Source organism: Delphinapterus leucas, chromosome 9 (genome assembly GCF_059928025.1).
Source record: "Delphinapterus leucas isolate spDelLeu-1000000601 "Yukka" chromosome 9, BTC_Dleu_Yukka2, whole genome shotgun sequence".
Taxonomy (NCBI): domain Eukaryota; kingdom Metazoa; phylum Chordata; class Mammalia; order Artiodactyla; family Monodontidae; genus Delphinapterus; species Delphinapterus leucas.
Genome location: NC_143137.1, coordinates 29,003,201 through 29,018,554, shown reverse-complemented (window position 1 = coordinate 29,018,554; position 15,354 = coordinate 29,003,201). Strand labels below are relative to the sequence as shown.

Below are 15,354 nucleotides of genomic sequence, written 5' to 3'. Positions count from 1 at the left end.
ACTTAGGAAACTGAGTTTAAGACAGGGAGTTAGTCTCTGGGGAACTGCGTAGAAGTGTAAGATAGAACCAACAGTTTAACATGAAATAGGTAAACTACTGATCTGTAGTTCCCTCTAATGAATATTCCCACTTCAGAGCAGAATTTGTTCCCAAAGTCAGGAACTGAGCTCTGACTGGGGACAGGAATGAAAAAGCCTCAGCTGTCAGGTAAAAAGGGTTGAAGATTTGGAGGTAGGATGGGAGACAGAGACATTGCATATCTGGAAACACCAAAAACAAAATGAAAAAAAAATCCTCATTCCTAAAGAAAACTTTAGTCTTGCCCTCTAATCCTCAGCATCTTTGACCCATTGAGAAGTTGGACTCCCTTCACTCAAAACATAGCTTGTTTCATGTGGCCATAATTAAATATTGGGGGTGGGGGGTAGATGAAAGAATTCCTTATTATCTGTAAAAATTGCATGATTTCCTGAAATGAAATATAAGGACTGGCTTCTAGCTATTGTTTGTCACTTTATTTTTATTCTATTTCTGTGAATTCTTAAACTACTTTTGCAGCTGGTCATAACTTTTGTGACTGGATCTTGGATTGAATGCAGAATGACAATACCAAATAAAAAGTACTTCAATAGTATACATTCATCTTAAAAGATTGTGTTAGCAGGTTTTGCCTGGTCAAGCTCATGTTTTCTAACCTTAAAAAACCATTACCCTCATTCCTCAGACCCTACCCATGATTGTGAAACACATTTGTAATCAGAGCATTCCCCCCTAATCTGGTCTAGAGATTTTGGAACACTTACACCACTGAAAATTGTTTTCTATTTTGTTCTGTGGATCTGGAACCACATCAGAAGCTCCTTGGGTGTTATTCAAGTCAAGATCAGTTTTAGAAAAGGTATTTGCTTGTAATCTGCCTGACGCTTTTCCAATTCACCAAGCTTTCCCTTTTTATATTGGCTTTTTGAAAATTCATAGTAGACCGGACACTATAAAACTCTTTGAGGAAAACACAGGAAGAACACTCTTTGACATAAATCACAGCAAGATCTTTTTTGACCCACCTTCTAGAGTAATGGAAATAAAAACAAAAATAAACAATGGGACCTAGTGAAACTTAAAAGCTTTTTCACAGCAAAGGAAACTATTAACAAGACGAAAAGACAACACTCAGAATGGGAGAAAATATTTGCAAACGAATCAACGGACAAAGGATTAATCTCCAAAATATATAAACAGCTCATGCAGCTCAATATTAAAAAAACAAACAACCCAGTCAAAAAATGGGCAGAAGATCTAAATAGACATTTCTCCAAAGAAGACATACAGATGGCCAAGAAGTACATGAAAACCTTCTCAACATCACTAATTATTAGAGAAATGCAAATCAAAACTACAATGAGGTATCCCCTCACACCAGTCAGAATGGGCATCATCAGAAAATCTACAAACAACAAATGCTGGAGAGGGTGTGTAGAAAACGGAACCCTCTTGCACTGTTGGTGGGAATGTAAATTGAGTGGGGGGAGGTGGTGGTGTGATGAATTGGGAGATTGGGATTGACATGTATACACTGATATGTATAAAATAGATAACTAATAAGAACCTGCTGTATAAAAAAAATAAAATTTAATTTAAAAAAAAGATACAGCCACTATGGAGAACAGTATGGAGGTTCCTTAAAAAACTAAAAATAGAATTACCATATGATCCAGCAATCCCACTACTGGGCATACACCCAGAGAAAATCATAATTCAAAAAGACACATGCACCCCAAGTTCATTGCAGCACTATTTACAATAGCCAGGACATGGAAGCAACCTATATGCCCATTGACAGATGAATGGATAAAGAAGATGTGGTACACATATACAAGGCAATATTACTCAGCCATAAAAAGGAATGAAACTGAGTCATTTGTAGAGACGTGGATGGATCTAGGGACTGTCATACAGAGTGTAGTAAGCCAGAAAGAGAAAAGCAAATATTGTATATTCACGCATATATGTGGAATCTAGAAAAATGGTACAGATGAACCGGTTTGCAGGGCAGAAATAGAGACACAGATGTAGAGAACAAACGTATGGACACAAAGGGGGCAAAGCAGCGGGGGCGGGGGGGGTGGGTGGGATGAATTGGGAGATTGGGACTGACATGTATACACTAATAAGTATAAAATAGATAACTAATAAGAACCTGCTGTATAAAAATAAATTAAATTTTTAAAAAAGGAAATTCATAGTTATTTTAGATGCAGCAATTAATTGACATGGTAACACATTCATTCTGATGACTATTTATGTGAAATCAATTTTGAGTGTTGAAGTTACATGAATTTAATAGTAAAAGTTGCCATGTACTTTTGTCCTGTAATTTATAACACTTTTTCATTTGTTTGGGAAGTCTTACAATAGCCATTGACCCAAACCGGTCAAGTTGAATTAGGGGCATTTGTATGCCTTCTAAAATGTCTGTGTGCCCAAGTCCTTAATTATATAGAGATGTGGAAAGATATACAATCATAAAGTGGGAGACTTCTTAGCATATAAGAAGCCTAAGAGAAAGCAAAAGTTACTTCTACACACCAAAGCACAGATTTTTTTGTTGGACTGAGTCACAGAAAAATGTGATCATCTACATAACCTATAATATCTTATCCCCATTGCAGCCCTTGATTCCAGCTCCAAAATTACTCTCCAAGTTTCCATAGATACTATAATAAAAATCTATTACTGTTTTGAAACACTATAATCCTTACTTAAAAGTCTATTCCTATTTGTAACTTAATCTAAATTTGAACATTGCTGTGAGAAAAAAATAATTTTTATTATTACACTTATACTTGTGATTAGGGAACAATGCTGACCTAACAGGTTATCACACTTTATGGAGACCAATTGTCCTTCACTCTCTCTTCCTAATTTTAAGTATAATTTGACACAGCAAAGTCACAAAAAGAAAATAATGACAACAAAACTAAAGACAAGGAGTTACTTTGGATTATTTTAAAGTGGCAAAAAAAGAACAATAAAACTCCAGCTAACACTCATGTTTCAAGTAATGTAAACATTTCCCCAATCACATGGGTATGTGTTGTTAACCATATGTAGTAGTTCCTTTTTCCTCTAGATAGATGCGTCTCTTTCTCAGTTGTTGAGTCGTATGCACCCAGATTTAGAGAAGTTTTTGGAAGCATCAAGATGTTAGTATTTGTCTCTGATTGAGGTGACCACCGTACACAAACATCTAGAGTCCTTTGTCTCTGGTTCAAGACCTAAATCTTTCACCATTGTTTTCTAATAGCTCATTTTTGTTGTTTACTACTATTATGCCCCAGAGATAAACCTAACATTTGTATTGCTAACACCTCTCTTTCAAAGCCACATTCCAGTTGCCATTGTAGTTGGAATTTAGTAACCCCAAATGGTCCTCTGATTTTGGAAGGACTCACATGGGCACATTTCTACACATGAGATCAAAGAAAAGAAACAGTTCGCTCTTTACTGTACAGGTATCAAACATCCTTCACTTGCATAACATTTCCAAGACTTAAAAATGTAGCTAATTCCTCTTCCTCCACTTTAGAGTCAGTAAGAGTAGGTAAAATACAGTAATATTTTGAAACTCAGAGATAGCAGTTTGCCGGCAATATCAGACACCAAATTTTACAAATAAGTTCAAAAAAATAATAGCTGTGTGAACAAGTTATCATGGCCACCATAAATTAGCACTGTCTCCTTAATGTACTTACTAAGGAACTATTCATTATACGGAAACAACATGGTGCCTGACCTTGGGGATCTAGTCTCAGACAATGTCTTTGAAGTCATTTCATTCTTGTTCTTACTTCAAGTGTCTTAGACATGTGTCTTTATATAGTCCCCTTGAGGGTAGGGACTATATCTGAATTACTCCATGTGTTTCCTAACACAGAGAACTCTGAAGATTGAAAGATGGATATTATATGGCAAAAAAAATCATAAATTTTAATTTTGAAAGATACAGCATCACTTTGTCTCTCTTCTACTGCTTTTCTATTATAAAAGGATTACATGAATTCTTGCTAATGCTAAACATTTTTACATAAGTATATACAATAAAAACAAAAATACTTTTGTTTTTACACTACACACACCCCCTCAATTTTCACTCCCTTCTTCATTGGAGACCCTATTAGCAGTTCGGCACTTAGCTCCATTTTAAACACACAGTCTTGATTTTAATCCCGTGTAATTAAAACTATTAGGCTAGGCTTCCCTGGTGGCGCAGTGGTTGGGAGTCCGCCTGCCGATGCGGGGGGCCCGGGTTCGTGCCCCGGCCAGGAGGGCCCCTCATGCCGCAGAGCGGCTGGGCCCGTGAGTCGTGGCCGCTGAGCCTGCGCGTCCGGAGACTGTGCTCCGCGGCAGAGAGGCCGCGGCAGTGGGAGGCCCGCGTACCGCAAAAAAAAAAAAAAAAAAAACCTCTTAGGCTGTCAACATTTATGGTCACTGGATTTATATGACATTGGGTGCTATTTAGAACTACCTTATTTCTCCATGAAAATTTTTAGGGAACGGGCAGTTTATAAAATACATTTTAACCTGCAGTGTGACAATTTCTGTTTTTTTCTATCTCAGTATTGAATTCTGCTTATACTTGCTTATACAGACAACAAATTGAGTCCATGGTAGGTTGATGGTAGACTCAAGTCCTGTTGATGAATGAATATCTGGTATTGAAAGTATCCTCTCATCGCTGCTTTTTTTTCTTTCCAAATGGTCTTGGCTATTTTCCTACATTTATTCTTTAAGATCTGTTTTAGAATTCCTTTGTCACATACCCCCAAATCCTGCTGTGATTAAAATTGGAATAGCTCTTTAATTAACTTGGGACGATTTGACATGTTATGTCTTTCCATTTATTCATGTTTTCTTTTATGTCTCATTAAATTTTTGACACATTCTTCACCTGTGTCCTATAGATTATCATTGAACTTGATGAAGTTGTTTTAATATTGTAATGAAATCTTTTCTCTAATATATTTCTTATTATTGATATAATATAGAAAGCTATATAATTTTTTAATATTAACTTTAAAATATCTCCTTATTTTACTGTAGATTTCTTTGAGTTTTCAGGGCAAACAATCATATAGCTACAAATAATTCTTTGGTAATTTCCTGTGACAAAATATTTCATAATATTGAAGCTTAACATTCCTGAAATAAATTGTATGTGCTAGTAATACAGCCCATAATACTGCTAGATTTTTAAAATGCTCCTAGATTCCATTTACAATAACATTTTGGGAGGATTTTTTATGTCTGTGTTTTGACAAATCAAAATTGAAATCATTCTTTCTCTGTAGATTTGTCAGCTTTTAGGATTCATCAGGGTGATACTGGCTTAACAAAGGAATTGGGAAACTCATTGTCTTTGATTATTTCCTGAAAAATAGTTTTCAAAGGAAACCAACTGACTTAGGTATTGTTGGGCCAATCCCTGGCATGGCTGTGTAGGGGTCAATCTCATATAGCATAATAGAAGTGTTCCCTGTAGGAGACATTAGGCTGGTCCTCAGAAGCTGGCGGAGACACCATCATTCCATCTTCCTTTCTCAGAGATCATCTTAGTGATTTAAAAATAGAAGTATATCATCAACCTTCCCACTGTGATCTGGCAAAATACTGACACTACTCCCGAGTGGAAGCTACATGCTTCAGCAAATACACTGGAAATAGGTATTTTTTGTATATCCCTTTTATGAGTCACTTTCAAGATTACTGTAAGCATTTAAACTAGCATTATCCAACACTGGTAATGCAACATTAAATGCAACCCTGAAATCACACAAAACATTAAAATTTTTAAGGAATATGACCTTTTTGCATTGGGATGAACCTTTTTATATTTTTCATGTAATTAGCATGCAGATCATCAGGCAATTGAAAAAGCCAGAACTTAAGATAACATTATATAAACAAAATTAACCTTATTTTGGCTTCAGAACATCGGAATAATATTTTTTCAGGGTTGACTGTAATATTTATGCTTCAGTGTTTCCTTAAGTAAACTTCCTTAAGAATGTTCACTTATCTTGCTATAGGTGAATACAAACCTCCTCCAAAATGGACAAAACCTTCAGGAAAACATTGGTGCACCTCCCCAGCCTATCATATTTAAAGTTATTGTACAACCAAACAGATGTAGAAGGAGCGGTGCATAATAGAAACTCACAACGTTGGGACCTGGAATATTAATCAGTGGTTAACTGCAGACTGAGCTGTAAATTACGATCCATAGGGATTCCTCACCACAACCCGCTGATTTCACTGAACGTCTTAAGAGTTACTTCATCTGAGGGCCTGATCATGAAAAGCCAAACCTCCCATAGTTACAAAAAAACAATTCATTTATTTGGGGTTAGCAGGGTATATTGTCTTTAAAAGGCATTCCTGTTATATTTGTCTTCAAAATGGGAATAGCTTCAATGTTTTTACGATTACAAAGTAATGCACATTCATTGCAGTAAAATTAAAAAGTCAAGACCAAAAATTTACAAAGAATACATTTTAAATTGCCTATAATTCGTCCACCTAAAGATCACTGCTCTTAACCTTTCGGGGTAGACTGTTATAGAATTTCTATTCAAACAACTCTTCTAAAATGGTTCCCTCTAACTTACAACATAACTAAAAATACCTACCTTCGAAATAGATCGCATGCTGCTTTTTTCAAATATTCTATATTGTTGGAACTGTTTTCATTGCATTCTTTTATATGGGATCAAAAAATATGTACCTAAATCATTACATAGCCCTCAAAAGAATTTTAAAAATCCATATGTGCTAGTTTGCTTTCATTAGTCATCAGTAATAAATAATGTGTCCATAGTGACTGAAAATGTCTTACAGTTGCATTAATTTGATGAAATTAAAGATTTGCTATTAATTTGTAAACACACCCAAAAAATTTTTGCCAGTATTTTCACTTTTCCCTACTTCTCAGCCCTCCCCTCCCCCAGTCTCTCTGGGTCCCCACCTCGTTTTCTCTGACTTTTGTTGCTAACTCCCTAAGATATATTAGCCCAGTGATTAAAGCTGACAATTATAGGATTTCACCAGAGCAAAGTTTTACATACTGTACAAATAGACAATAAATATGGCCTCTTTGTTTTCATGTGTGTGTGTTAATATTCGTAAAATGTCCATGAAGAGAATCCCGAAGAAACTATAATATATGTTGCTTCTGGGGAGGCTGTTGAGTGACTGAAAGTGAGGAGAAGAGATGGGAAGGAAACTTTTTATTATATACTCTTTTATGCTTTATAAATGCTTATACTGCCTATTCAAAACAATTTTAAGGTAAAACTATACATATGTACAAACATTTATAAAGTTATTAGCTTAATAGAGCATAGGCTGCTCCTTCGGATTCCATGACTTACTAAGTGCCCAGAGAAATGAAACTACAACTGTAACAGCGTCAGCTTATGGGTGTGCAATGCAAAACTATTTTCTCTTTTCTCTGAAAATAGTTGTAGCTATCATTCTATAAAAGGATGCCATGACAGGCTTAGAGTACCATGTTTGAATCAGTGACTCAGCAAAGGCATGTTAGTATCCTCTGTATGTTAGCATCTGGCCTAAACACACACACACACACACACACACACACACACACACAGCAGTGAGGCAGAGACACTATCTGAGACTACTCCTTAGTTGCATTAAAGACAGCTGCCCTGAGGTAAGAAAAGGGGCAGAAATTCTAATTTCAACCTTGGTCCTTTTTGAAAGATAAGTTACATTGGTTCTTGGTCATGTCAATCATATTCATGTCCTTTGGGCAACATCTGTAACATCTATGTGCTAGAGATGTTTTCTTCAAGTTTGTGAGTTAATTATCCTGCTCTTTGCGGGCCTCAAATGTCCTTGATTTTACCTCACTATTTTTTTTTTCTCTTTATTTGCAGGTAGTGAAATCAAAATTATCCAAAGAATATCACTTTCTTGAAATGAAACGATCAAGAAATCATGTTGTGGGAAAATATTTCAGCAATCAAAGCAAAGTACAACAACGACAACAAGACTCTGTAACAAATGTTCAATCACCGTATCATGTCAGAGGTCCAGTTAATCAGGTTTGCTCTGAAATCCTTCTCAGCAGGATGTGTGCCAGTGAAAGAACTGTGCAGACTCTGCAGAAGGACTGAACTTGGAATAGGATTCAAGTCACTCACCCGGACGATGGTTTAGCAGCCAAATCCTGTGCATGATGTGTATTTTGGTTCCACCACCCATGCTGAGGCACACCGGCACACACAAACACACCAATGCACACGTAGCTAGAAAAGTCCTAACACTTTCTTTTTCTACAGCTTTATAAAGTTAGGATGTGCACATGGAAATCAGCTGGTTTCAAGATGAAAGACAGAACTAGAAAATGGTGACCTGAAGTATAATCATAAACTAGATCCACTGTGGTGGCCTGGGTATTGCATTGTGATAATAAAGAGAAATATAGACATTTGAAACATGGGGGAAAAAGATAATGCTCTTGAGTATTGCCTTATCATCTTTATCGTTACCTTAGTATTGGAAAGGGGAAAAAGGAATTACATTACACCTGCAAGTGGGGATTACGCTTGTGCCCTTTACCAGGAGAAAACATGGCTTTGATGAGGCTTTAGGCTTTGTGAATCCAATGCTTATGAAAACCGCTTCTTCCTAGATTTTTAACATCCTATAACTGAAAGGAAAAGAATAGTAATGCTCCTCCAGGGAATTCTAAGAGATTCTATGAAAGCGATAGGAAGTGTAATATTTTACAGTTAAAACACCAATATATTTCTTTACATTCTTTGTAGTTTTCATAAACATTCCCTCCTAGCCTGTCTGTGAACTTGGTTGGGTAACTGCAGTCTAAGTTGATTAAATATGTAATTTTAAAGTGAGAAAATATAGTTCTTCATGGGTTACTTTATTATGTTTCATTGATGATATTACTTAAGAAAGCCTTTGTTTGCTGTTAGAACTCTATATAATTTAAGATTGCAATTATATTTTATGTAAATATTTTGCAAAGGGTTAAGCATTCTCAAGTGCATAGGCATTTATTTCCAGAAAGCATGTGTATATGTCCACAAATACTACTCTGTTACTAGTAACTGTATTTTGATTTTCCTGAGCAACTGTATCTAATCCAGATTTAGAAAAGACATAGAATTATTTTTTTATAAAACTGTGGCATACATGTAAAACATATCTAATCCTAGTACTGAGAACTTTCTCTTCTATACTTCAAGTTTAAGATAGTAAAATTTTTTATTGTACAAGCGCTTTGTTGTGAGATAACGTCTCACAGTTACAATGGCTCTTAAAGGATTATTTTCCTTTTGGGGAAAAAAGGCTGAGAGGGTTAATTCAGTATTTAGCTGAAATTACCAAATGTACGAATACCTCAATTTCATTACTATACAAAAACATAAAACTATTTTGATTGATCAGTTCCTTAGTATGAATATCCACCTCCTTTAAATACTCTATTTTTATATATATTTTTATATGAAAGTAAATATGAATATATATTAACGGTCTTAAATTATATCTAGGCACAAAAATCACTTGATATAAACAATACATACCTGCATATGACGATGATAAATTTTTTAAAAGAATGGTACAGAATTAACTTTTAAAATGAAAGATTCTCTAGTATCTACAGCTATATGCAAGCATCATTTTTAGGTTTTCAATGGTTTTTTAATGATATAAAAGGTTGCCAATTCATGTAGCATCTCCATCCTGTTTTAATATACAGTATTACATATTCTGTAACAGATTTATAGTCAGTGGATGTTTCTTATAATTTACTGTCAACCTAACTGTAATACACTTCTGACTGAGGTTAGCTTTGCATTTACCTCTTCACCATTGCAATAATAATGGATTTTAGAAACAATTTAATAATACAATTAATAAATGTCTTACTAGTAATAGTCTGTGTTTAGAGAGTATATTTTTTTCCTTTTTACTGGAGGTATACACCATATAGTCAGTGATCCCTTGGCAGAGATATCATCCCATGGATTCAACTACTAAAGTGTGGTTCAATAAGATAAGATATACTTCCTTCCAACCCTGATATTCTCTAAGTTTTGATCAAATGAACTCCCTGCTGTACAATGACCAAAGCTTTTGAACACAGTGCAGTGATGAGTTTTGTTTATAAGGCACTGAAATGCTACTAATCATTTTAGTTACTCCTTAATTGAATAAACTGCATTTTATTTACCTTGGGGAAATAAGTGTGTATGTGTTTGTGCACGTGTATGTGTGTGTGCTTAACAAGTTCATAATTTGAATGAGAAAAAATAGAGTACGCATTTTCACATATCTTTCGATGTAAAGGTTAAAGGAAGTGAATTATTTTTGGTAAAAATTGATTAGTATCCAATCTAAACTAAACTAAAGAAAACATTTATAATATTAAAAGTCAAGAATAACTGCATAAGCATTTCCAGGCATCCCTGTTGACATTGTGTGTGTGTGTGTGTGTGTGCGCGCGCGCGCACGCCTGCATTTAAAGGCACAGTACACTATTTGCCAGCCATCCAAGTAGGCAAAGAGGATCCCATAGGGACATATGAAAAAGAAGGTTCACCATCGGCTTTATACTTGGATCATTTAATCTTCTTTATGTAGTTCCCTCTGTTCTGCAGTCTTTGCTACAGAACGATTCCCAGAAGGCATTGGAAAAAAATCACTGATTCTTTAGGATTCTCTATGTATAGTATCATGTCATCTGCAAACAGTGACAGCTTTACTTCTTCGTTTCTGATTTGGATTCCTTTTATCTCTTTTTCTTCTCTGATTGCTGTGGCTAAAACTTCTAAAACTATGGTGAACAATAGTGGTGAGAGTGGGCGACCTTGTCTTTTTCCTGATCTTAGAGGAAATGCTTTCAGTTTTTCACCATTGAGAATGATGTTGGCTGTGGGTTTATCATATACGGCCTTTATTACGTTGAGGTAGGTTCCCTCTATGCCTACTTTCTGGAGAGTTTTTATCATAAATGGGTGTTGAATTCCGTCGAAAGCTTTTTCTGCAACTATTGAGATTATCATATGGTTTTTATCCTTCAATTTGTTAATATGGTGTATCATGTTGATTGATTTTGCATATATTGAAGAATCCTTTCATCCCTGGGATAAACCCCACTTGATCATGGTGTATGATCCTTTTAATGTGCTGGTGGATTCTGTTTGCTAGTATTTTGTTGAGGATTTTTGCATCTATGTTCATCAGTGATATTGGCCTGTAGTTTTCTTTCTTTGTGACATCTTTGTCTGGTTTTGGTATCAGGGTGATGGTGGCCTCGTAGAATGAGTTTGGGAGTGTTCCTCCCTCGGAGAAAAGGGAACCCTCTTGCACTGTTGGTGGGAATGTAAACTGATAACAGCCACTATGGAGAACAGTATGGAGGTTCCTTAAAAAACTAAAAATAGAATTACCATATGATCCAGCAATCCCACTACTGGGCATATACCCTGAGAAAATCATAATTCAAAAAGAGTCATGTACCACAATCTTCATTGCAGCACTATTTACAATAGCCAGGACATGGAAGCAGCTTACGTGTCCATCCACAGATGAATGGATAAAGAAGATGTGGCACATATATACAATGGAATATTACTCAGCCATAAAAAGAAATAAAATTGAGTTATTTGTAGTGAGGTGGATGGACCTAGAGTCTGTCATACAGAGTGAAGTAAGTCAGAAAGAGAAAAACAAATACTGTATGCTAACACATATATGGAATCTAAAAAAAAATAATGGTTCTGATGAATCTAGGGGCAGGACAGGAATAAAGATGCAGATGTAGAGGATGGACTTGAGGACACGGGGAGGGGGAAGGGTAAGCTGGGATGAAGTGAGAAAGTAGCATTGACATATATACACTACCAAATGTAAAATGGATAGCTAGTGGGAAGCAGCCCCATAGCACAGGGAGATCAGCTGGGTACTTTGTGACCACCTAGGCGGGTGGGACTGGGAGGGAGATGCAAGAGGGAAGGGATATGGGGATATATGTATACATATAGCTGATTCACTTTGTTATACAGCAGAAACTAACACAACATTGTAAAGCAATTATACTCCAATAAAGATGTTTAAAAGAGAAAGCATTGATTCTTGAGATGGAAATAGTTCTGGTAATGTTTATGGGGAAAACATAATGCTGTTCTGCGTCTGAAATTTCTTCTTTTAGTTCCATTTCACTGAAGGATTCCAAGAAGAAATACAGAAACTGGTCAAAAATTATGTAACCCAATAAGAGTCATTTCAAAGCCATAATGCTTTGGCATGGTGGGAGTGGGGTGAAGAGGAGTGGCGGGTGTCTAATACAGTGATAAATTAAGAGCTCAGAGAGGTGATCAGGGTTAGGATCTTATTAAATATTATCTTACGGGCTCCTTAATTTGAGCAAATACTGAGAGAATCATCAGTATCTAAAATTTTTCTCTGAGCATTTTCATCTTATAAAAAGAAAGTTAAAAATGTCATCAAAATCAGTGGCTAGGATTATTGTATTTAAAATGAACAAACAAGACTTTGAGTAAGCTTATATGGGCTGATAACGTCAAAAACATGTATCCAAGTACAAAACGATACTGCACTACAGCATATTCTACCATTTTGACTGGATCAAGGAGTAAGTGCTCTGCCAATACTACTGTAGTTTTTTGTTTTTGTTTTTTAATATGTTTTTGAAGTTCAAATGATTTTGACTGTTCCAAGGCTTTTTTTTTTTTTTAAAGGGCTTCAAAATGCTTGGCTTTGTTTGTTTATTTATTTATTTTTGGCTGTGTTGGGTTTTCGTTTCTGTGCGAGGGCTTTCTCTAGTTGTGGCAAGCAGGGGCCACTCTTCATCGCGGTGCGCGAGCCTCTCACTATCGCGGCCTCTCTTGTTGGGGAGCACAGGCTCCAGAGCGCAGGCTCAGTAGTTGTGGCTCACGGGCCCAGCCGCTCCGTGGCATGTGGGATCTTCCCAGACCAGGGCTCGAACCCGTGTCCCTTGCATTAGCAGGCAGATTCTCAACCACTGCGCCGCCAGGGAAGCCCGGAAACAAGGCATTTTGATAGATCACTTCAACTTAAGGAGATGAACTAGACGTCGTCAGAAACCCCTACTAAAGACAGCAGGATACTGCCAGTCCCTACAAAATAGATTTTGTATTTGCCCCAGCTTCCAAGGTTTCTTACTGTCAAAGAGCCTTTTATCATGTTTTTACTGGGGCCGTAACTGCTATTAGCAACTTCCATATTTATTTTACGGTTCAGTCACTTGGTGTTTGGGGCTGTAGAACTCATTTTTTTCTAACTGATTCAGACCGTGCAGTCCCCTCCTAAAATCATGCTCCATTTGTTTTCTCTATGTTCGTTGAAATATAAAGAATTTGTTTTATAGCTCTACTAAATGTCGGACCACTATGCTTTACATACTCAATACACAATCAAAACACTAATTCTTAAAACTTATCAAGAGTATTTACAATTTGTAAGTCTATCTACAGTGTAAATAAAGATAATAACTTAAACCCAACTAATGGTAAGAACAAAATTAAAGCAGCTACGTTTAGAAAAAAACACTATAAAAGGATTCCTGCAGGATAGTCATATCTAGGTAAATTAGATTTTCAATTTGATTTATGCTGACTGGTATCTTTTCCCAAGTCCATAGCACTCTGCAAAGAACTGTTTTCACTTAGTTTTTAAAAGTCTTTTTCCAACTCTTTGTGTAATATATCTGGGGGGAAAATTGCATTTTAGATTAGGTTATGAGAAGACATTTAATATATCTAACCAAGTTATTTTCTTAAGAAATTTATGTGTAGCTTCATATTATTATTTCCATTACATGGAAAAGTCATTCTTATAAAAATCATTAAAATATTTATATCTTTTAAAAGCAAAGTAATTACAATTGATTATAGGCACACCAGAATTCAGAAACAATATGGTGTCATAAGTATAAAGTGTATTCAGCTGATTCTCAACTTGTAGTGATTTTTCTTATTTTATGGTTGGCTGGTGAAATACATCAATTTGATGCAGCTTTTAGTGCTAGGCTAAACGATTTAATGGTGATGGTATGTGATTTATTTATATATTTTGTTCAATTGTACTTCCATATTTAAAAGATAATAAAATCTGTTCAAAATCTGTAGATTAAAATCTCAGTATTGGCATCAAGGTCAACATTTTGATTTTCTTTACAATCCATAATTTAATTTTTTTATTTGGTCTATAATTTGTCTGCTTTTAAAATTAAATTATGAATTTGTATATTAGAAAAAAATTTTAAGAATGTTAAAATAAAATGGGCATATGTTGTAACATATGTTCAGTCATATATCCACTGATCTCCACTTTGATATGAGGTTGTTTGGTCTTCTGTAGATCTTCTTACATTAATAGCTGAAGGTTTGGGATTCAGGACTCTTGACATCCCTTTGCAGTAAAAACATGGAGATGAGATTATGGTACAAGATGCCAACACTGAAGCCAGTGTTAATGCTTTAGGCCCATCACCATCAGAACTGGTTGGAAAGGGGGGCTACAGCAGAGGAGAGAGCCTCTTCCCGCACTGGGTTCTGGGATGGATAAAAACTATGAGCACCTCCAGCTGCCTTTGACAGACCCTGGACATCTCTTCAGACCTCTTCTTAATACACAAGTCACTTTGGAGGGTCTCATTCCTAAGGAAAAAATAAATAATAATTTTCAAACTTTATTGGACCCAAAATTATAACTTAGATTAACCAAATAGCAGCTGAATGTGCCTTTAATGATACCTTCTTATTTATAATCAGGAAATATAGAAAGTGACCTCTAACCACCAACATAGCATATCCTCTGGAGAACTTGGAACAGTAATCCATTCCTCACTTCATTTTTCTTCGCCCATGGGATCATTCACCCTACTGCTTGTCCTCAGCTTTGCCTTTGAAACTGAACATGTGTGCAGTATTTTCCGCATGCATTTAATATGTAATACAAGATATATTTTAAAACTTACATTTTTACTCTGTCCTCCTTGCCTTAGTTACATGTAACATGAAGCTTATGTTTTAACAGTCATGAGCTCTCCAGTTTTACAGTATCATAAAAAGAGTTTATGAGCCTTTTGTTAAAACTCGGTGCCTATGTCATGGGCAGGGCATGAAATTATTTTCAGCTACTTCTTCTACTTATAAGATAAAATTTGGTCTGAATTAAGAATCACAGAGGGGGAAATTGAAACAATGCCTTTGTAGCCTAAAATGAGTTTAGTCATCAAATGATACAGATTTGGGTTCACCAGT

General features: G+C 35.7%; 1 protein-coding gene across 1 annotated transcript in view; it reads left to right on the top strand.

The window, feature by feature from the left end:
* CPED1 (cadherin like and PC-esterase domain containing 1) overlaps positions 1 to 13,504 on the top strand; it is a 307,617-nt gene extending 294,113 nt beyond the window's left edge. Inside the window, exon 23 of the mRNA XM_022582431.2 lies at positions 7,957 to 13,504. Coding sequence (XP_022438139.1) covers positions 7,957 to 8,196 — 240 coding nt within the window. The 3' untranslated portion in view covers positions 8,197 to 13,504. The remainder of the gene's footprint in view (positions 1 to 7,956) is intronic.
* Positions 13,505 to 15,354: the final 1,850 nt, after the last annotated feature.